The 23,701-nt window shown below is 44.7% G+C and overlaps 1 protein-coding gene across 2 annotated transcripts in view; it reads left to right on the top strand.

Annotated features, from left to right (window-relative positions):
- PBX3 (PBX homeobox 3) overlaps positions 1-19,109 on the top strand; it is a 212,874-nt gene extending 193,765 nt beyond the window's left edge. Inside the window, exons 6-9 of one of the 2 annotated variants that reach the window (XM_046022724.1) lie at positions 12,350-12,515; positions 13,772-13,884; positions 14,708-14,797; positions 17,561-19,109. In XM_046022724.1, coding sequence (XP_045878680.1) covers positions 12,350-12,515; positions 13,772-13,884; positions 14,708-14,797; positions 17,561-17,653 — 462 coding nt within the window. In that variant the 3' untranslated portion in view covers positions 17,654-19,109. The remainder of the gene's footprint in view (positions 1-12,349; positions 12,516-13,771; positions 13,885-14,707; positions 14,798-17,560) is intronic. The other variant, XM_046022725.1, reaches the window with a different exon arrangement.
- The last annotated feature ends 4,592 nt before the right edge of the window (positions 19,110-23,701 follow it).

Genomic DNA, 23,701 nt, shown 5'->3' with positions numbered 1-23,701 from the left:
AGGCTCTCCGCGGAGCAGAGAGCCCGATGTGGGGCTCGATCCTAGGACCCTGGGATCATGACCTAAGCTGAAGGCAGAGGCTTTAACCCACTGAGCCACCCAGGTGCCCCTTTGCAGAACATTTTTGAAAGTTAACTGCATCCTGGGCTATAAAGTACCTCTCAACAAATTTTAAATAATTTAATACAGAATATGTTTTCTGAGCACAATAGGATTAAACTACAACTCAATAACAGAAGATGACTAGAAATTCCCCTGTTTGAAAATAAAACAATATATTTCTTAATATTCTCACGGGCTAATGAGACCACAATGAAAATGGCAAAATATTTTCACTGAATGATCATGAAAATATACCTATCAAAATTAATGGGATGAGGCTAAACCCATGCTTAAAAGGAAATGTATAGCTTTAAATATATATCATATATATAGTATGGTTATTATATAGATGTAATATAGTTAGTGTATACTTATATATTTATCATGTATAATATATGGTTATATATAGTGTGTATATATGTTTTCTATATGTATATAAACTGGGGAGGCTGAAAATCAGTGAGTTAAGGATCCATTTAAAAGTATTAAGGGACACTAAAACCAAAAATGTGGAAGGAAGGAATAATGAAGATAAGTGCAGAGATTAATAAAATTCTTAAAAACCATATAGTAGAGCTCAACAAAACCAAAAGTGTTTCTTTCACAAGCCTCCCTTCTACCTCAGACTCTTAGTCGTACTCCCCAAAAGCAGTTAACGGTGTCTTAGATATTCTTTGTAATGTTTCTTAATATACCTGTTCTTTTCAGATACTCATTCTGAACCATACTGCATGCACTTCCTTTTTCCTTCCTTCTTTCCTTCCTTCCCTCCCTTCCTTCTTTACTTTCTTCCTTCTTTCCTTCCTTCCTCCCTCTCTCTTTCTTTTAACATCTTTGTGCCTCAGTTTTCTCATCCATAAAATAAGGGAAGTAATAGAACCCACCTTATTGCATTGTTATGCAGATATGATGAGTTAATATGTATTGTGTGGTTTGAATAGTACTTAGCACTTAAGCCCTATAAGAGGGGCGCCTGGGTGGCTCAGTCAGTTAAGCATCTGCCTTCTGCTCAGGTCATGATTGTGGGTTCCTGGGATCGAGCCCCATGTTTGTCCATTGTCCATCAGGCTCCCTGCTCAGCAAGGAGCCTGTAGCCTGCTTCTCCCTCTCCCTGTGCCCTTCCCTCTCACTCATGGGCTTTCAAAACAAATAAATAAATAAATAAAATCTTAAAAAAAAAAAAAGAGGAAGCCGTGTATAAATGTCACAATTGTTGTAATTACAAGAGGACATATGGTCCTGGACAGAATGACAGCGAGTGTAAGCCTGGATTTGGGAGGTTATAGGTGATGGTCAGGGACTGCTTTGGGGGAACAGTGTCTGCCGGGCACTCTTTATATGTGTGTGGAATGAATGATCTGGCCAGTGATGAGTCAACAGATAAAATCATTGTCAGAGTCAGCCAGCAGCCTGGGCTTGGGACTTGTCCTACAAATCTCAGAGCTCAGAAGTAGAAGGGGAATAAAAGGCCTAATTGGGTTACCTCCACTAGGATCTTATCAGGTGACTGGATCAAAGATCAAGGGAGAGAAGTTTTGAAGTAGTGTAATTGATTTCTTTTTCTCCTTTCTTGACTTTCTAAAATTAGACCATTGCCCTGCAGGTACACCAGATTCTTTACCAAAACTGAGTTTCGTTACTTGCATTCTATTTGAGAAGTAGTACTATCATTTCATATCAGAAATATGTCATATTTTGAGAAATTGGCACTTTTAACTCTAGCTGACCATACATCTGGTATAGGAAGGTGGAGAGAAGTCACTCAGACCAGTCCACCACTGTTAAGTTGCACTGTGACCTTGAGCAAATTATTTAACCTGAAGTCTCCATTTTTCAACCTGTAAGATTAGGATGGTGATCATGTGTTTAGAGGTTGGAGGGCTAAATAAGACTGTATATGTAAAATGCCTAGTACAGGGCCTGGTATATCATGAGTGCTCAATAAATGCTAATTTGCCCATTCACTAGAGTGTTCCTGCTGGTTATGTGGTGCCTGGAAAGCCTTGTCAAGGTTCCAGAAGAAAGGGGAAAGAGGCTCCAGGCAAACCAGTGTGCTAGCAGCCTTGAGCCCCTAGTTTTTCACAGGCTCCATAAAGGTGAGAGCCAGAGAGGGACCATGGTTGTGAGTGAGTGGCAAGTAGGGTTGTGTCTAAATTCTTAGTCTCTGAATAGATCTACTGTCGGTATATTCTTTATCCTAAAAATGCATGTGATTCATTTTCAGTGAGAAATAGTTACCCATATGTTGAAAGGTTTTTGAGGCTAGGTATTACCATTTTAAATATATTCAGTGAAATCTTCTGGATTCTTAAAAAGCAAAGAGAACTGGGGTGTGTATTTACTCGGGAGTGGTGGTTGAATAAATATGGATTTCCAGGAGGTAAAAGGCTTGGCTATAGGGGTTCTTCACACATGACACTGAATACATTTGATGTTTTCTGTTACATGAAACTTGTCTGGACAAAATATCTAGTTCACTGTTGTTTAAAAAGTGCTCTTGATTCTTAATTTGGGGGTGCTGGTGTGTTCGCTGGGAGACGGCCCCACCTTTCCGTGGAGCTGGCGGGAGACGCTCTCCAGCTATGTGTCAGTGCTTCAAAACCTGCCAGGCTTTCCGTGGAATCTGTTCAGCTGCACACCTAACACATTTTTACTTTTTTTTTTTTTTTAATGAGAGAAGTAATTTTTTAAAAAAGAATTTTTAGCTGAAAACATCATCTGTGGCAATTTAGAACCACCCTGAAGCACGTGTTTTAGGGAGATGAACGGCGTCATCTGTTCTCTGTGTACTATGGCTGCGAGGCTGACGTTTTATATACTTTTGCAGATGAGCCTCTTTGTGAATGTCATAAGCAGTTATCAGTCTATCATACATCGAGTAGAAAGGGCCAAGCCAAACTGTAAGGGTGTCAGTACATTATGGCGATAAAATTTTTCACATCCTCAAATTAAAAAAAAAATACAGTACTTGACAAGTGAATCTGTTTTAGATGATTTCAGATACTATGGAAACTGAATTTCTGTTTGTTCATTTCTCCCATTAGAATTGCGTTGTGTTTCAAAAGTTGGTTTTCAAGTCAGTTGTTAGGAATTTGAAACTTACTTCCTAAAAAGAAAAAATAATGGTTTGGATTTGTGGGCTAGTCCACATTTGAACCCTAAAGGAGAGACTACTTTGCACTCACAAGGTAGAATATCGCTCTTGTAGCCCTAGCCACTTAATACAAAGGAAAAGAGATAAAATTGAGTCAACAGTTTCTGCAGAGCACTAAGAAAAAACAGGTCTTATTAGATAAGGCATAGGATGAAAGGGACAAGAAAGATTGTGTGACCTCAGGCAAGTTACAGAAACTTTCTGACACCACTTTTTAAGTCTGTGAGACTGGGTCTTTGAGGGCCTAAATGAGATAATGCAGGTAATAATGAACTCTCCCTAATGGCTGCTGCTGTAAATATACGTACAAAGAGGAACCAAACGCCGGTTTCCAACAGATTCTCGGTCCAGTGCATTGTCTTGCATGTGGTTCTGTTGGGACAGGAGTGAGGAGGGATGAGGAGGTTCAGGCACTGCTCTCAGCTCTTAGTGCGTGACCTTGGCCCAGAGGTGTGTGGCAGACAGTAGCTCTCGGCCTGGGTGTTACCCACCTCTAGTAGGAAGTTTATTATGCTCTGTTATGCAGGGGGGCACCCCTTTTTCCTTCTCTCACTGCTGCCTGTTCCCTGTTGCCAGTTCCCCTCTCCCCCTCCAGCACTGGGAGCGTGGACTGGCTCTCCCAAAAACGCAGCGTTCCTGTGGAAAGGTACCCTGACCTTAGTGACTACAGGGAGCTAGCAAAGCCCACAGAAGGTTTGTTGTTGTGGCTTCTTTAAAAAAAAGGGAAAGGTAGCATTTTGGAGGGTGCCTAGTACATCCCAAGCACAGTCCTGGGCATTTTAACATGTTTTCTCATTTAATTTTCCTGACAGCTCCCTTAGGAGTGGATATGGTTATTCCATCTTGCAGGCCAGGAAGGGAGAACCTTAGACAGCACAACAAAGGTAGCAGAGCTAGGAAATCACAGAGCAGGGACTCACACCCAGGTCTGCCTGGCTGTCAGGCACTCGCTCCAGCTGCCCTCTGAGTTCTCAAGGGAATGCACACATATGGTTATCTACGGTGAATCCAGCCGTTCTGTCCTTCTATAAACTTGACTGTGCACCCTTGGGAAGGAGAGGAGTAGAATGAGATTTAGCTTATTAACACCATTAACTTTATAAATTGAACAGTATCTGGCTCCCATCCCTCATTTCAAATCGAATCATATAATGGGGATGAAAACATATTGATTAGGGAAAAACTATTTATTAGAAGTAAAATTGTTTACCATGTAAATATGCTACATGTTCCATTATACACGACTTGGCATTTCAACATTTCATAATCTGTTGCATTTAATTAGGCACAGTACATAAAGTATGCATCACAAGTAAACAGGGGAAACACAATGGCAAATTTTTCTAAGATTTGTGCTTCATAAATTTTCAGTTTTCTAATCTCAGTAATGATGTTTTAGCGTCAGCTGCTGCTTTTCCAAACAAATACTGATCCTCTCCCTAATGTGTTTTATGCAAGGAAGCAAAACTGAGAGTTCTAGAAAAGAATCCCTTTTCTGCATTTCTGCTTCCTCAAGATTAAGTCTTTAAGTAATGATTTTTCTCTTTTATTCAACATTGTTGTTAAAATGATAAATGTAATGATAGAATGTGAAATATAAGATACGATTAATGCTAACTAATTAATAAACTGGCTTACAGTGACTGTACAGACATTGTAGATGGTTTAGCTTCATAATTTGAACATGGAGTTTTCAAAGCAGTCTGGGAAATTTTAACAGCTTGAGATTTACAAAAATTGTCTGATTTTAATTATTTCAAGAATCCTCATAAATTAAAAAAAAAAAGAAAAAGAAAAGAATTCTCAGACCTGCCACGCTTATCCTCCTGATAGAATACAGGAATGGGACTGTCGATTTCTGTGATTGTGTGGGCCAGCACAGGGTCTGGTGTACTTCTGGAGATTGTTAAATGACTTCTAAAAATATTTTAAAGAGGGAGATTGGTTCCTTTTTTCATTGTAAAGTACATTTCTCTAATTAAAAAAAAATAATACCTGCTTATCTGAAATCAATTTGGGTAATATTTGAAAACACACAGAAAAACACATAGAAATGACTTATAAATCCACTCTAAAAGATAATCACATTCGGAGTGGTGTGTGGGTCCTAACACTTTTTTCCTGTGCATATGTGTGTGTGTATGTGTGCGCATTTGTGCATATGTGAGTATTTTTACCCCCAAATCTCATGTCATATGAAAAAAAATGCCCTTTGCTCCTCCTTATAATATATTGTGGATATTTCCCCATGTCAATAAATATTCTTCCTCAACATGATTTTTAATCAATGATCATATCCCATTATACAGGTGTGCTATAAATCTACTTTTTTTTCCTAGTGTAAATAGGACTGTAGTGAATCCCTTTACACCTATACCTCTAAATATGTCCTCAAGGTAATGTCTTAGTAATGCTGATTCAAAGGGTCTATGCATAGTTGTTGGCTTACTCTCCAGAAAGATTATGCTAAATATTAAGTAAACTATGTCTATCTCCTTAGGTTTCCTTCTTTAATCAGACTGTTTTTGATTTCCTGAAGCTGACAAATTCCTTTCTTGGTCTAGCTCCAAAAGGTCATGGTGACACATGGAAGTGGTTCCTGAATGAGCCGCTTTTATAGCCAGAGGTCTTTAATAAGCACACCCCATCAGAGGGCTTTTGCACTGTACACACACAAAAAAGTTGAAGTGAAACCAGAGTTAGCCTGTTCACTTAAGACAATAGTCTTGAACTTGGTTATATACACCGTCCACAAAGTGCCTGAAGGTATTAGGGCATGGTGATCAGCTTTCCTTATGTATGTATAAACTCTTTCTTAAAATCCATGAGCCTCACAAGGCGGCTGTGGTGAAAGCATTATGTGGGTTTTTTCCCTCCTCCACTTTATTGTTCGCCATTTTTCCACTTTGATGAAAGGAAATCTCCCACCCTATATGATGGCCCATTGCCCCAAAGGGTGAGACGCTCTCTGGTCCCCACTAAAGGATTGTATAAAAAAACCAAACCGCTTTCAATCAGTGCTTTATAACCCTGCACCCCTTTCATTAAGAAATATACGTGTGATATTTAAAAAAAAAAACACCAGTCTACTTTTGATGGTCAAAACAAGTACTTTTATTTATCGGAATAAGTCTTTGTATTGCTTTGATCCGTTTTAGACCAATTGTAATGATAGCTTAATCTAGAAAGATGTATTAAACATGTAGAACCTTATAATATAGGAAATAAAACAATTTTCAATTTCCATTTTTTTGTAGAACATAAAAGTATTTTGTATTAGGAGAATATGGAAGGGAAATGTAATGGAAATACACTTCTAAGAACAAAAGAGAATGCAACATTTCTGACTGTTAAAGAAAAGCAAGTTTATGTATTTTTTGAAATGGATTATGGGTATCAAATTGCTTTGCTATTTAAATTTGGTTGGATACATTTTAAAGAATAGTGTTACAGTTTTATTTTAAAATGTCAACATTTATGACAAACTGAAATAACACTGTTTACAACTGTATAAACTTATAATGAAAAATTGTAGATACCAACTTCAGAAATGTGCAAAGGACAAAATATGTGTAAGTGGGTACCTGATTATTCAGAATTTCTTTAGGGAATATTCCAGCAAAAAGTGTGCCACCCACCGACACAGGACAGGTACCTTGCTGGGAAGGCTGCCTTGCCCGGCCTCAGGTGTCCTCACCTGAACCCATTCTCCACTGGACTTCTAGAAATCTCAGACTCATCCTTTGTCTTCCCTCCACTACTTTTCCACCTCGTGAGGCTCTGCAGAAGGGAGCTGTGAGATGACTTTCAGGGTGCCTCTTTAGGCTTTCCCTGGCAACAACACTCTCCCTTGTCCTGGACCATAGCATAGCCAGAGCCCAGAGCCTGCTGCTCCTGCCTTTACGCGCGCCCACCCCTTGGTACCTGGGCCTAAGTGCCCCTTGCTGTGCCCTCCTTCTCCCCAGTGGGAATGGCCCTCTTTTGTTGGTCCTCCACTCCAAAGTCCCTTCTTTCAGAGACACTCCTTGGATCTCTGTTGCTCTTTTCCTTTAGAATGCTTTCTCCTTCCTCTCTCACTGCAATAGAAGGGTTTAGAGTTTGAGAGGGGGAAAAAGGGAATTAAGTTACAGAGCAGGAAGGAGGGAGGTAGCAACTGACGTTTTTGGCTTGTTTGTGTCAACAGAGCTTCTAGAGGTTTGTGCCCCAGAAATACACAGTCTCAGTAAAAATACTGTTGAGTTGAATTGAAGCTGAGTCCAGTTCAGGCCTCATCTCCCCTCCGAAATCTCCTCTGACTTCCCAGACCTGCTGGCACATCTCTTCCTCCAGATCCCTGCGGCACGTAGAATCTGTACTGTACATCTGGCTGTGTGATCACCACCATCCTGCAATTTTTATGAATTGTTTTAAGTGTCTTGCATTGTTATATCATCAGATTGCAAATTCTAGGCAGGTAGAGGACATGTTTATTTGTTCTTTTATCTCCTCATGCCACGAAGTACAGTATTGACCATAATAGATACTCAATAAACATCCCAACTGATATTAAAAAGGAAAAAATAGGGGCGCCTGGGTGACTCAGTGGGTTAAAGCATCTGCCTTCAGCTCAGGTCATAATCCCAGGGTCCTGGGATCGAGCCCTACATCAGGCTCTCTGCTCAGCAGGGAGCTTGCTTTCCCCTCTCTCTCTGCCTACTTGTGATCTCTGTCTGTCAAATAAATTAAAAAAAAATTTAAAAAATAAAAAAAAATAAAAAGGAAAAAACGGATGGGGAATCCTGGTGTTGAAACCTGGAACTATGACACTTTGCTTCTGATGTGGGGCGACCTGTGTAGTCTGGGTCTCCTGTTCCTTGGTTGGTATAACATGGGAGATAGCAACAGGTAGTAGTCATCAGATAACTGCCATGGGCCAAGTCATTAATATACCCAACAATTCAATGAGTTTGTCTTTTTTTAGATTCCACATATACAAATATTTGACCTTTTAAAAGTGATTGGCAGTCTGCTGCCGGGTTGAGTTAGAGAAACGCATGGCTCTAGTAAACGGTGAGACCGGAAGTGTTTCTGGCCACTTCTTGGCCTTGCAGAGGGGCCCCGGAAAATCAGCAGCCCACAAAATATTCCCTACTCATTTCCCCAATTGCCAAAGGCTCACAGTCTAGGAGCTGTGACCATGAATAGAAGGAGGCGTGTACTTGTATTTTTATTCTCTCTGTCTTTTTTGGGGTCATTTTTAATTGGTCTTGAAATCTTGCCTGGCCCCTTGCCTTCTGCACAGTCCAGAGTCATGAATCCTTGATACATGGCTCAAAAGAGAAGCACGGAACAGCATAGTCACTTTCACTCCACCAATTTCCTGCCTGCGTTTCTGTTCTGGGACCAACGTACAGACCATTCCAGCTCCGAGACGGCGCAGGCTCTGCTCTGCTCACTGTCCCATGCGTACAGCCTGGTTCCACAGTGAGAACCGTGTAGGAGGGACGCATGTGATCCGTGGCTTTTGGTGCTTCCTACAGGGTGAGGGTGGAGATTTCATTTGCAACTAATTGTACCCATCTGTTTTTAAAAGGTGACAGAAATTCCTGAACTTAGGTGTCGATTCGTGCATTAATTACACCGATCTTAGTTGCGGCAGCCTGTTCTTAATGGCTGATGGCTGCAGTACCCAAATCTGTGATCTCAGAATGTGACGTGCATATTTTAATTTGAGAAATAGTTTAACATTTTTAGATATTCATTTAGATGTGGTTATGCAGGTTAAACATAACGTATGATCACTGCTTCTTTCATTGCTTCCAATTAAACCTTGCTTGTTAGTTTAACCTCTAGGTAATCCCATCAAACAATTGGTGTCAAGGAAACACTGCCCACAGTAGCTTTGGATGAGTGGCCATTAATTTTAATTGCCTTGATATTAAAGATTAAGAAGTATTGGGACTAGCAGAATAGAAACGATCTGATGTGAAGCAAATCCACTTGCTAAAGCTTCCCCAGGCTGCTGGTGATATTAAAATTTTACTGTGAGAATTAAATAAACCTTTATTAGTGATGACTGTTGTTTGATTGGTCCAGGGGTATGCATAAACACGGGATTCTTGCGTATCTAGAGATGAGACCCTTCAGTGGTACAGAGATTCCTCAATTATGAAACTGTTAATAAAGCTGTAATCTGATTTTCCAGGCTAGGTTTCATTAATGTATTATAGCTTCTCTGATTGTCAAGGTAATATTAACTACAAAGTACAGAATCCAACAGAGAATTGTTTAGAAGAGGAGAATTCTAAGATGGGCCTTTGTTGCTAAATTCAGAGTTGGGGAATTTTCATTAATTATACTTAAGAAATGCCATATTCCCTCTCAACCAGGAATATCTCCCTTTGCACTGTAGATATATTCAATATTTAACTCTTTCAAAGGCCTGCTGGTCTTATTCAGACAACTAGAAGGATGTATGTTGAAGGAGCTTTTTGAGAACTGGCTCTCTCGTTCTGTCTCCGAGCTGAGAATGTGCTTGTGAAACATGAGGTAGGGTCTGAGGGAACTTGCTTTAACGAGCATAATCAGAACGGATACCTTTACAGTCCTTTTTCAATTTTGAGTCAAAATTTTATTTTTAGAGTCATAGAATTCTGGTATGGGACTGTATCCTAAGAGTAACTGAGGCTGACTTCTGGTGCAGAAATCCCTTCCAGAACATCTGTCTCCATGTTCTTGGAGGCCTGGTCTCCACAGCAGCAGCATCGCTGGCTTCTCCCTCTCCCGTGACCTCTTCAGCTGGTCCTTGGCAAATTCCACCAATGCCTCCCCCATGATAGCTGCCCTCTCCATAACTCTTGCTCTGCCTGGGTCCGGTCCTCATTGCCTCCTCACCTGTACACTGTCCTGGCTTTTCCTCCCACTGCCACATCCTACTTGATCCTCATGTGCTCCTGCCCCAAGTATATGGGGCTCAAAGAAGGGAGGGCAAAGAAGGCCAGTGGCCTAGTGGGGTTCAGTCTCCCGGGGGCTGTTTGAGAACCTGATATTATCACCATCGAGGTGTTTGAACTAAGGATGATGATGAGAAATGAGAGTGAATGAGATCTTAGTTCCTAACAGAGAAGTGAATATCCGTGAGAATCGTCCAACAGTGAAATCAGGGACTTTGTGAGATAGGAAGTACCCTGTCTCTAGAGGTGGAGATGCTGTAAACACAAGAGAAAACAGAAGGAGGTGCAGGTTTAGAGGACACATGAATTCCATTTTAGACCTCTTGAGTTGGAGATTGTCGCAAAACATTTATATGTTAACATCTGTATAATCAAGAATCGAAATTCTTCATACAGGTTAGGCCTAGAGATGGAAATCTGGGAGCCATCCACACAAAGACAGTGATCGAAATCATTAATATGGATAAGATTGCTCAAGGAGAAGAGAGAAGAGTTGAGTTTTGGCCAAGAGCTGAGTTTTGGAGAAGACGCGCGTGCGCACACACACACACACACACACACACACACACACACACACGGCGTATCAGACACTGCTGGAAGATCAAAGAAGGAGAGAAAAGGCCATTGGATTTGGGATAGGTGTTGTGCTGTACAACCACCCCAGTCAGCCGCCCAGCCCAGGCATGCAGAGGGCTCTGCGTAATGCTTGGCGCATAGGAGGTAGTCCTCGGATGAGAGTTATTATAACCACTACTATTTGATACGAAGGCAGGAAGTGACATATACAGTCCATAAAGGGTGTGTTGGGGGGAGGAATAATAGCGGAACAGAAGCAACTAGGAAGTCCTGATCTCTAGCATATTTACTTCCTGATGAGTTTTGGCTCGTTTCTGTCTGCAGAACCTAGGCTCATGGTTGCCACAGGAATCCTAGCAAGTGTGCCTGCCTGTGTATGTGTGCGTTCCCCAGTATGAGACAGCATGTGAGCCGCGGCAAGGCCAACATTGTCTTCCTCGCCTGGCTTCCTTGCCAGGGTTCTCTGGCTCCTTCTGGAAGGATGAGTGCCATAGGTTGAAGAATGAGAGTTCTATTTCCAAGGCAATTAAATTCTTGGCAGAGAAGGTCAATAAGCATGCCCACTGGTGTAAGTTGGGTTGGAGGGCTCATACGACTCCTTATTTTTCCTCAGGGCCTCTGAATAGCTGTTCAGAATAAAACAGTGACCCACCCAGCCTGATACCGCAGCAGTCTGCCCCTTTGGCGGATTATTAAGAAATTATTAAAGAGTATTTTTAAACTGTTACTTTAGCAAAAGGAAGGTCAGAGCCTTTTATATAGCAGGTGGGTACCTTTTTATAACCTGCTGTGTGGGTTTTATTTCTTTATCTAGCTCACCTATAGGTGCCTGAACACGTCACGTAACTATGAGCAATGAGTCTTGGGCTGAAGTTTTGCTGTCAGTGAAATGTGATGAAATCTTCCTGTTGCCAAGTTCCTCTTTAGAAAGCTCTTCAGCTTGCATGGGCTGATGTCATAAGTAGTGTGTGAAAGACACAAGTATATTCCACCTGATGAAATCAGAGCTGCTCCCCTGTATTTGCATTTGGCCTTATTGGAATTACTTGAATTTCAAGTTGTGACCTTCTCATCTGGTAACTGGCCGAGCTTGAGCAGCCATCTTGGCAGACACACAGAACCTTCTAAGACAGGAGACAAAGGGGTCGTTCAACCATTATTAATTGATGTTACTCTTTTCAGCAGACCAAACACGATTCTACTGTCCAACTGCCAAAATCGTTCCAGACCCCAAAGCAAGAAGTCATTCCTTCACAAAAATTTATTATTTACCTAACTTAATAAATGTTCCCTTTAGTTTTTTCAGCTCCTTTTTAGGGGGACTGAACACTTAAATACCAATCGGTATGTACCAACTGAATACTTTTTATGAACAGTGCTCCTGTCCTTTTTAATGTGACTGTCGCTAACTCCAAAAAGTGGTGTTATTCTGAGTGTCGAGGTTTGCAGAAAGCAAAAGCCAACCTCGAAAACCATGGTGTCAGTTAAGAACTGAGTGTTTCCCAAGGTGTCCTCTTGGTGTCCAACGGTTATTGCTGGAAGGTTGACCTCTCTTCCCCTTCACTCATGTCCCTGCGATTTGTAGGTATCCAACTGGTTTGGCAACAAACGAATCAGGTACAAGAAGAATATCGGCAAGTTTCAGGAAGAAGCCAACCTCTATGCCGCAAAGACTGCCGTGACGGCCGCACACGCAGTCGCTGCCGCCGTTCAGAACAACCAGACCAATTCGCCCACCACGCCAAATTCTGGTGCGTACAGTCCGCTCACTCCCTACTTGGCTCCCTACTTGGCCCGGTCCCACAGGCCAGGACACAGGAGCCCTACTGAGGACCCCGTGGAGTTATAAAGGAAGATTTATATTAAAACGAGGGCTTATTCTAGGGCCGGGCGAATAAGTGGATGGCCAGAGTCCATAAAACCACTGTTCATAACGAGTGCTACTCACTACTGGTAGATTCTGGAACCTTTATTTACACCTCATGGTGGTTTTTAATTCAGCAGTTATGCGGAGTACTATCACTAATAAATATTTTAACTGTATTGTTCCATGTATCATTTTAAGGTCCATAGTGGTTTGTCAAAGAATGAAGGAGATAGCGGAAGTGGGAAGGTGACCTGGTGCTGTGCGTAATGAAGCTAAAGTGTTGGGGTACAGCTGTGCTTCCTACCTAACACAGCTGCAGACTCCAGCCTGCTGCCCTTCTTGGCATTTCTTTAGCATCTGTGCTGACTTGGTAGGTGATGAGCCGAGGGGTGCAGTGCCTCATACACGGATGCGGTGTCCGCAATATCGTGTTACATTTGGGCCACATTTTATGTGATGTTCGTGATGGAGTTAGAAACATCTATACGTGACAGGGAACTTGGGTAACCGAGAACGGTGTGCAGCCAGTCCAGGCAGATGGACTTGGGAAGCAATCTAAGGCACTTTTCTAAGGAGATCTTTTAAATATATCTTTAAAAGTTCAGAAAGCAAGGGGTTATTATTTCTTTGTTTTGTTTTCTTTCTCCCGCCCTCTCCCCCATCACCTCCCTCGCCCCAGACCCCTCACCCCCTGTTCTTTTTAATGAAACACGAACAGATGAAATTTAGGTAGAAGGTGTATGGCTAAGAAAGAGCTTCAGAAAAAAGTTTCTTCTCCACATGACTGTCCACCATGACAGTTCATGACGGTGAAGAACACACTTAACAACCAAGTCCTAGAGAGAAATGCAAACAAGGGGGGGGGGGGGCCTGGGGCCGGCTGCTGGGTGTTTTTCTGTTTGCTTCCGTCTCCTCTTTGTTTCTTATTTGGGCTTCCCCTTTGGTAGGACTTTCCTAGCTGCAAAATGAACGCAGGACCTACCTCTTTGGAGTTACTCTCCATCTTCTTAGATCCGGAAATGCTTTATGTTGTACACAGCCTTTCCCTTCTGCACCTTTTCTCCTCTCCCTGCCTCTAGGTCTTTGAGGATTATGTGTGTAGCTCTCTGTTATTCAGCTACTTAACTCTTTCCTTTCCAGGTTCTTCTGGTTCTTTTAACCTCCCAAATTCTGGGGACATGTTCATGAACATGCAGAGTCTGAATGGGGATTCTTACCAAGGGTCCCAAGTCGGAGCCAATGTGCAATCACAGGTAGGAGAAATGCCCCAACTGGGGCCTTTCTGGCAGGGTAGGGTTTGGGCTCAAAACTCCATACTCTTACCCCCGTGGAAGTGGTCTGCACATCCATGCAGAACCTGTGCTGGGTGCTTCCAAATGGGACCCATCTGCCCCACCATTTAATTTAACGAGAAGTCAGGTGAACAGTGACTTTTGATGATTCAAACCTGATAAACTTTGTGAATGCATTCGGCTCTGGCTTGAGCTCATGGAGAGGGTTGGGTGCATCTTACTTTTGTAACAACAGCAACAACAACAAATTGTGTGTGCCAGCGTATGTGTGGTTTAAAAATATATCACTCTTTCATTTCTGAAATTTTTAAAGTCAGAATTTAAAAAGCCCCTGAGTTCTTAAAGTATATTTTCTCATCCTCTTAATTGAGAGCAACTACTTGTGTGTGTGTGTGTTTGGGTGTGCATGCATGTGTGTGCATGTGTGTGCATGCGTGCGTGTGTGTGAGAGAGAGATCCAGTATACATATTTATAAGTAGTTTGCACCCATAGCCACGCACATTTCGCTGAAGATGTAGATGGAAAGTTTGCATTTTCCATGTAGATGGAAAGTTTGCATTGCCACGAAGGTGTTATTGTTGGGCTGCCATGAAAAACAAAGATGTGTGAGTTTAAATATGCAAAGAATTGCTGAAATTCTGCCAGTCACATTTGATTGATAAATTTGTCTTTCATTGAAGATGCTAAACCCTCATGGCACACATAATTCAAATTGTTTCCTTTTGTAAATGATGATGTTTTAATAGATTTGGGATGATGAATTTTGTTTCGTCTCACTTCTAGGTGGATACCCTCCGTCATGTTATCAATCAGACGGGAGGCTACAGTGATGGTCTTGGAGGAAATTCACTGTACAGTCCACATAATTTAAATGTGAGTACCCTGGGGAACCAGATTCGAAGAGCTGTAGGAACAGCGTCAGGTAAACAGTGACTAATAAATAAATGAATGGCCATTTGACTTGGCTTCTCATCTTATTTGCAGGTGGGGAAGGCAGCATTTTTACTGCACTTTCATTTTATGAATGCAAACACTTAATGTTACCCAGATGCCCTTAGAAGTCCTCACAAATGCCCAAAGTGGCGGCTGGCATTCTGTCATCAATAGGGAACCCAAACGTCGGCCCGTTAAGATGCCATCTCCTACTGGCTGTGCTGTGTTCCAGGGAGATGGTGGAAAGCAGGTCATTTATCTTCAAATCAAGCAGCAGGAAACATTCCCACACAAAGCCCACATGAAGGGGACAAACTTGGAGGGCTCCAGACCAAGCTAAACAAAGAATTCTGTTCTTAAGAGCAAGGTGGCTGCATTGTCGATGGGGGATAGGAAATATGTTCAGCACTTTCAGTGGTACTTTTAGTGGCCTCTTTTTTTTTTTTTTAATTATGGAGGAAATCATTTTAGCTTGTGTAACCAATTCACCAAAACTTTACTTTTACCCTATACCGACATGGATGGAAAATGGCAAAATGCACAGGTCTGAAAAGGGAGCGGGGGCAGGGCGGTGGTGGTTGGGGCATCAGGCTGGAGATGGGGAGAGCAGGAGCGGACAGAATCTGGGATTCCAGACTTCGGGAGCAAACAAACTGCTCAAAGCATGGTGGTAGAGTCAGGAGGGAAGTGGACAAAATTCTCCCTTTTTAGGGCCTTGGCTTGCTGTGAGAGTAAATATTAATGATTGAAAAAGTGATTGAGGATGTTCAATTGTAAAGGGAAGAAAGGACCATTAAATACTCAAATCTTTTACATTGGAAATGTCAAATCTTTCTTTTTGGGTTTATAAATAACTCATAATAACCCACAACAAACCATATAAAAAGCCTTTTAGTTGCATTTCTCCTTTTTCATTTAAGTGTTTTGAAATGCTTCAGAGAATGTGCGATATCCTTATCAACATGATAAAATATGAAACTGTGATTGCCTGCAGCATTTTAGAGACATGAATTCCATCTTCACTGATGAGGCTTGATAAGGCGCTGTTGTATAATACACTGCATAATCTCAAACCACCAGAGGAAGGATTAATTTATTTTGAAAAAAAGAATGCTTGCTGACAACCTCTCCTCCAGCTGCCACGCTGGGTAAAAATATTGTAGATTTGTTGTTTATAAATTTGGATAAAAGAGGAATGATGTTTACTTCAGATGGAATATCTTCAGACTTGTATCTGTGTAAGAGTTTTTCTTTTTCTAAGTAGATTTTCATACCTGAGGGGCAAAAACAGCTTACTGTTTAGATAGAGAAGAGGATGGCTTAGAGTCCCACCAACACACGTGCGCACCGTCCAGCCCGCACAACCGAGGCTTCGGAAACGTGTCGCCTTGGCGTTACCTTTTTCCTGGCCGGAATCTGATAGGCCTCCAGCCCCGGAAATCCTCTTCCCTTTGGCTCTGCTCTTTTCTGCCCCATTGTTTGCCCCCCTCCCCTCCCTTTCTCTTGGTCCTGGAGGCAGGAAAGGTGCCTTCTGTGCAGCAGGGCGCAGTCAGAAGACAGGGCACTCTCCCAGAACAGTGACCCTGGGAGAAAGGGATGGGCCCACCAAGCGCAAAGCTCGCCTAGAAGCCGGCCCCGGGCTGGGCGGGGACCCCGGGTGGAGTTCTCTCCAGGGCCGAGTGGCACAGGCCTCAAAGAAGCCTTTTTAGGTGGACTCACGGGAGAAGTCGTGGAAGGAGGCGAAAGAGGCAGAGGCCCTTGTGACCTCCCTCCCCCAACACTGGCGTGGGCGGTCCGGCCCTGGGGACAGCACCGCGGGAGCCGCAGGCACTGGGTGGCAGCCCGCTCCCCCTCGCCTCCTCTCCAGAAAGGCCCGCCCCGTCACTTCCACTCAGTGTTCCCCAACTCACGAGCCCAGCACCTCCCTCTTCTTGACTGACATAAAAATATGTAGCGACAAGCTGTCTGCCACAGCAGAAATCTGATCAGACATTGATTTCAGCGATTGCCTCTATGGGCCGAGACAGAAGGCGAATTTGTTTCTGAGCACTGTTACCGCGGCGCAGGTCCGAGGCAGGAAGGGCCAGCGGCGTGTGAGGAGCGGTACAACCTCCCGGAGAGGCGCTCCAGTTAGAGATAATTGGAATACAGATTTGAATAGTGGGCTCCTCCGCACTTCATGCATTTTCATTCCAGAAGATGCTATTTGGAGGGAAATTCTGGCCTTCATTTTCCAAGGGTTACAGTAGCTGGCTGTCAGGCGTGCGTGGAAAGGGGCGGGGGCAACTTCTTCTCTATGGAAACGAGGGTTCAGCTGGGCTGAAGTTTATACTTCGTGGAGCCCAAGGTCTGGCGGAGGCATCGCATCAAGCTTCTCCACTGCTCCCTTTCGAAAAGATTTCTCTCTGAAGTCGCTTTATTTTTCACAGCCAATCAAAGGCCAAGCCGCACGCCAGCTTGAGGCTCGCCGAGGCCCTCCTTCAGCGAGCTGATTTATTGCCAAGACTTTACTTGGTGGGATGGATTTGTTTTACATGCATTTAATCCCACTTTAACACATGCTTCAAACTCCTGCCAAAGTGGGTTTAGAAAATACATTTTGCTAATGTAGCTTTGCTCTCACGTTGTCATCTGCGTATTTGAAATTGGGGAGGAGAATTAATCTGGAGACGTGCACCCGTTGAACTGTGTTTCTCCTTTCAGGCTAATGGAGGCTGGCAGGACGCAACAACTCCATCTTCTGTGACTTCCCCTACAGAAGGGCCCGGAAGCGTGCACTCGGATACCTCTAACTAATTTCCGGCAACACTTTTCCCTGAGCTGACATGCCTCGATAAGTGCATTCAGAGCAGTAGGAGGAAAAGGAAAGCGTTTTTGTAGCCCACCGTCTACAGCTTTACTGTAAAACCTTGACTTATTAGAGAACTTGGTAAATCAGTTTTTTAAGGAATCATAATCATTTGTATTTATACTTAAAAACACACAATGTTAAAAAAGCACTTTATCCAATTAGGCCAAGATTTAACATTGTTGACAGTCCTGTAGCTATTTTATCATAATTTATTATCGATATTTTACATTAATGGTCTCACAGTTGCCAATTACTTGGCCTTAAGGGTAAAAAGTACAATATATGCTAAACCTCAATCGTTAAAGCAGACGCAAAGACTCACCTCACCTGAATTGACTTTCTCGCATATTTCCATCGCAGACTTTGATTGTCTTTCTTTCATATCGCTAATGGGGTTGGAATAAAGGAGCTGTTTGGCTATCTCTGTTAACGATGGTTTGTTTAAGAATCTTCCTGGTCACGTTTGTGTTTCGATCTCTTATGTTATAATTAGATCAGAGACTGGTAGCATCTTTTCTCTCTCTGGAAGCACCGGTGCCCAGAGTCTGCTCGGTAATTAAATTATGGATCCAGATTGTTCTGGGGGATGAAGATGCTTGCTGCTGATAGAGGTGAACACGAGATCTGTCTGGGGTTGTACGGTGTGCGCTGGGTGCTGCACGGGCTTGTCAAGGTTTGCTCCGTCCTCTGGGCATCGGCAAGGGCCCTGCTCTCTGGAGTGTTGTATATAGTGTAGCAAAAGAGTATTTATACATCTCACCAATCAAAACACAGCTTGATTACCTCATGCGAACTCATACAAACCAATAGAATTTCAACATGTTCTGTAGCTTAGAGTGCTCACTTACTACCTCTGAACAATACTCACGCTGTAGTTTGTCTCTTTCTTACCTTTTTGCATCTTGTAATTAACTCTTTGTTTCCCTTCATAAAATGTAATTGTACATTGTAATCTTTTAAAAGAAAAAAAAAATCAGGGTTGCATTTGCAACCTTTAAAAAACCGAGAGTGGAAACATTGGGTCTTCAATGAACACGGGATCAGTAGAACTGTTGTAAATACTGAGAAAGCATTTTGAATGTCCTTCATCTTGTTACTAATCCATGCAAAAAAGAAAAAAAGAAAAAAAAGCAGCGCCGATCGTGATGCATTCAGAGTCCAGTATTCGGTACTGTACACTTTACCCTGCGCGCTGGGGCCCCCCTCCTTCCTCTCTTTTTGTATTGTATGCGATTCTGAAACTGATTGAGTCATGAAAATAATTTGTGGCGGTGATTCTAATGTATTAAAAATGTTTCGTGTTCCTTTCTAACTGGATTACACCCTGGATTGAAAAAGTCTTCCTCGTGGTAGCTCTATGTAGTTTCAAACATGAATAAACTTTTTGCTTTCATGATTAAATGTTGCCGTGTCTTAACTCCACCGCCACGGGAGCGGGCCGGGGCGTGTCAAGCTGCCGCGGTCACAGAGGGACTTGGAAATGACGGGGAAGCAGGGACTGGAGGACGAGCCTTTACCAACCAACGGCTCTTTCTGGGCGTGCTCCTGACCGGCTCCTGGACCGCTGTGGCATGTACTCCCCTGATCCCTGTGTTCTAAGAATGCCCTAAGGAAGTTATTCGTCCCACTGGCAGAGATTAGGAAAGTAAAGCTCATAAAAGTTAAGCGAATGCCGCAAGGTCACAGAGTTGGGACAACAAGGGGCCACGCTTTGAACCCAGGTCTCTCTGTCCCAGGAGCTCACATTCTCCTGACCTGATGATGCCCCTGGCACTTGTTTGATGGAAAGACCTTTTCTGTCATTTACCCAGTCTTGTCACTTTCACTTCATTTCAGGGCTTCCCTGAGATACCACTTAAGAACAAGCAAGAGTTCCTCCGAAAAGAGCGAGCCTCGGATATCTACTGAAAAAAAACCCCAAAAGCTTCACACCCTAAGTATACCCTTTAAAATTCTAGACTGATAAAATGTTAGACCAACAAGAAAGACTTTAATTAGATTAAGCATTGTTTTTGTTTTATTAAAATAGCCAGGAGTCCTATATGTTTACATACACCTCTGTCGCGAATATCTAAATCTTTACCATAAAAGAAGTGGAGAGCAGGTAATTGGCTTGTTTACTGTATCTCAAGGAAATTGACTCACAGGAAATCAGATTAATGTTAATCAGCTGCAGCAAATTGTCTATGATAAATACAACTTTTACTATTTCAGCTGGTAGAGCCAAGCAAAACAAGGTCTAGGGCCACCGTTCCCATTAATCTTGAGGCGGTTATACCGCGAGAGTAAACTTTACAAAATAGATCGCCCTCCAAAGCTGTCCTCCCTCACGTGGGCTCTCAGCCTGCCTGTAGGAATCTCTCCTGTGGCTAAGTAGTTATTTGCATGATTCAATTAGCTTATGGGTCAGCCTTTCTTAACTTTGTACATAAAACCATCTCCAGGCTCTGTGGTTTTGCAAAAATATCCTGTGGAAATCTGACACTCAAGCACGCAAATACGTCTTCTTTAATATCCAGAAACACACACTTCCTAAGAAGTGTATCTCAGCTTTCATGTCAGGCCAGCCGGTTGAAAGAGGCACATATCAGCACTTGTCGGAGGTTCTCGAGCCGACGAACAGCCCTTGAAGGAAGACGGGTGAGCCTGAGGCTTTATTCTGGGGAGGCCTGGATTAAGATCCCAGTCTCCTTCCTATGTCCTGGGTGGGGAGCCCTCACGTTTCCCCTCTTCGCTCTTCTCTAGGGGGACAGAACCATCCTCACTTCATAGGGAAGGAAGCTGGGGCATGGCATGGCCCCAGGTTTCTTATGTTTCACTCCAGACTGGGTGAAATATATTCATCTCATGGATTTTCATCATATCACCTTTTCTTGGTCAAGTAATGGGTTAAGGGTTGGACCTAGAGATGAATGAAATCAGGCCCTAGCCCTTGAGAAGCCAAGACCCTGGTCCTGATTCAGATAGCAAACATTCGTGCGGGTATTGGAAGCGTTGGTAGGTTTCTGAACCCCAAGAGTTGAGAAATGAGGATCCCACAACCCACTCACAAGATCAAAGGAAATAACGTCCATCAATCACAGAAAATCATACCCCGTGACAGGCTAAGGGGCCTGTCCACACGTATAATACAGTCGGATGCACACGGGCACAGGCATGTTCAGGGGAGCCTACATGTATGTTCGAGAGTTTCTGGAGCCTAAATGAGCAGCTAATGTGGCACAAGGATCAGCCTCGTGCACAGCTGCGCATGAGCAGTGTGGCCGTGCAGACTAGGTTAGAACTACCCCGTAACCCCGCACTGGGCAGCAACCTGTGCCATTCCCTGGCCAGAAGCGGGGGCGGGAGTGGCAGTGTTCCAGAGCAGCGCCCTTCTGGTGTGGACGAGTCTCCCATGCGCAGTGGTGTTTTACGTGAGAAATATGCGTCGGTGCCAGGAGCAAGGTGCCTTCTTGGGGCTGACAGCTGCGGTTTCTTGAGCACTTCCTGCGGACCGGCCCTGGGCCAGGTGCTTTCTGTATAGCATCTTATTTAATGCCCACAGAGCCCCATGTGCTCGGACTCTGAGGCTCCGAGAGGTAACACCAGCTGTCCGTCCTCTCCCACAAAGCTGGAAGTGGCCCTTCCCAGCAGCCGCTGGCAGCGGGCTGGAGAAGGGCTCCTGTGAACCTGGGCCACCAGCCTCGGGGGGGGGGGGGGCGTTGAGGGGTTTCCTTCTGGGTAAGAAGGAGAGTCATCCCCTGCCACTCGTCAGAGCTTGCAAGTCTCCCACCCGAGCCTCTGTTGCCCAGATCGCCTGAGTATGTGTGTCCTGCGGTGCGCACAAGATGTGTGTCTCAGGCTCTGTGTGGTCCTCTCCATGTCTGTGGGTCACAGGGTTGGGCACAAGAGACAGGAAGAGCCATGTACTGGGGCTTGGCCTGGCCTGGCACCATAACTAATGGAGGCAAGTGGACCCGGGAGGGCAGCTGTCATGATGAATGAGACGTGCTGAGCACAGGGTCTGGGGCACGTGTCCTGCGTGTACTTTGTTACGGGCAGAGTCCTACCTGGGCCCATGGGTGAGCGCAGGTCCCAGGCTCTGTCCCCTTAGCTCCAGCCACTGAGCCCACTGCCCACCAGCCATTCAGTGTGAGCAGATCTCCAACCCCACCCTGGCTCTGCCTCCTGATTCCTGGCTCTGCCTCCCGCCAGCTGTGTGACCTTGGACATGGGACATCACCTTTTGAGACTGAGTTTCCTTGTTCTCTCTTCCTGGAACGTTGTTCCCCTACCATCTCCCCGATGAATGCCCGTCCTTTAAGGCTGATCCCAGACCTCTGTGCCCTTTGACAGAGCTAGGCTCTGCAGCCTCTTCTGGACGTCCAGGCAGGGACCTCAGGAAGCGAGGATTAGGACAGGGCAGGGGGGTAAGGGGGGTAGCTTCAGGGAAGGGCGGACCAGGCAAGGGACAAGCCTGTGCAGAGAGCAGGGGGCACAGCGAGCAGAATTGTCAGAGAAGCCACAAGGATGCTTGCTCACTCCCTCCCCAGGCTCACTCTCCAAACCCTCACAGCAGCCTCGCGAACACGTCCTGTTATCGCCTCCGCTTTATAGAAGCGGAAACTGAAGCCACCTGGCCGAAGACACACAGAGCGGGAACACCAGTCTGCGTGGGTCTGAAGCCAAAACTCCCATTTTTAACGCTTTGTGCCTGACTGGCTTATCAAAGTATCTCTTTCTAACACAACGGACAGTCACCGTTGGTGAGCCTGACTTGGGACCTGAACAGAGACCTCCTCGGGCGTCACCACCACCCCCATCAGAGTCATGGGCTCCTGTCCCCAGCAACCTGGGAGCCCAGGGACACGTTCAGGAAGACTACTGAGTCCACAAGCCCTTCAGGACAACAAATGGCCAGCACTTCCTCCCCACTGGACTTGGGGACCCAACCACCTCTCAGCTCCGAGGCGTCCGCTGTCACAGACTCAGCCGATATGCACGGAGCCTGCTTCCAGCTGCGCCCCGCCAAGTACACTGCCAGGAGCCACACCTCACAGCCCAGCGGCTCCTGGCCCCGTCACGGGGACAGAAAGGGATGCAGGGGGGGTTCAATGTGGCCCCATGGCTAGGAAAGCCCCAGGGCTGAGCACCCATGAATGTGGGCTCCAAGTGAAACTGCCTGCTGAGTCCGTCTCTGCCTCATACCGGCTGCGTGTCCTTGGGCAAGTCGTGCAACCTCCCTGTGCCTCAGTTTCCTTAGCTGTCAAGCACCTGCCTCCCAGCATTGACGGGGAGATGGAGCTGGCTGGTGCAGCGAAGGGCCCTGCGGGGAGCTGCGGCCAGCTGTTGTTCTTTCCTATCCCGTCCCGTGACCTGCACTCGCATTCCGGCCGCTGTCCCACTTCACTCACTGTTGATAAAACCCAGGTCTTCTGAGACCCGAGATCATGCATGTCCTTCAAGGCAGCGTGTTGTTGTGTGAAGAGCTGGAGCCCCGGAGTCAGGCTAAATCCTGCCACTTACCCGCTGTGTGTGACCGCGGCCACAGCACCTCCTCACTCTACTCCGTGGCCTCAGTTTCCTCACCTGTAAAATGGGGAGATGTTGCTCCTCCCTTCCTCCTAGGGCTGGCATAAAGATTAATGAGCTGATGCACACATGGCAATTGGGATACAGTGGCTTCTCTTCTTTCTGTTGTTCTTATGACAGTGCCCCCGATCAGAAGGGGACACCAGTCACTGGCCCTTCTGGTTGGAATGACTAGTTCCAGTCAGCAGATGGGTCATCGGGGGGTGACAGCTGCCACGTGGGGTCCCTAGGAGAGGCCCAGCCTCTTCAATCCACCCCCTCTGGCCGGCTTACCCCCCCACCCCCGCCCTCAAGCCTGGACAGAGGCCTTGGCCTCACCTCTCACCACCATCTCAGAAGATAATAAAAGGCTGATTCCTTTTTCCTGGTAAAATTTCAGCAGAAAGTGTACGCATCATTAAATATGGAAATCCAGAATTTTA

This window comes from Meles meles, chromosome 11 (assembly GCF_922984935.1).
Source record: "Meles meles chromosome 11, mMelMel3.1 paternal haplotype, whole genome shotgun sequence".
Classification (NCBI taxonomy): Eukaryota; Metazoa; Chordata; class Mammalia; order Carnivora; family Mustelidae; genus Meles; species Meles meles.
This window is presented reverse-complemented; position numbering and strand designations above follow the sequence as displayed.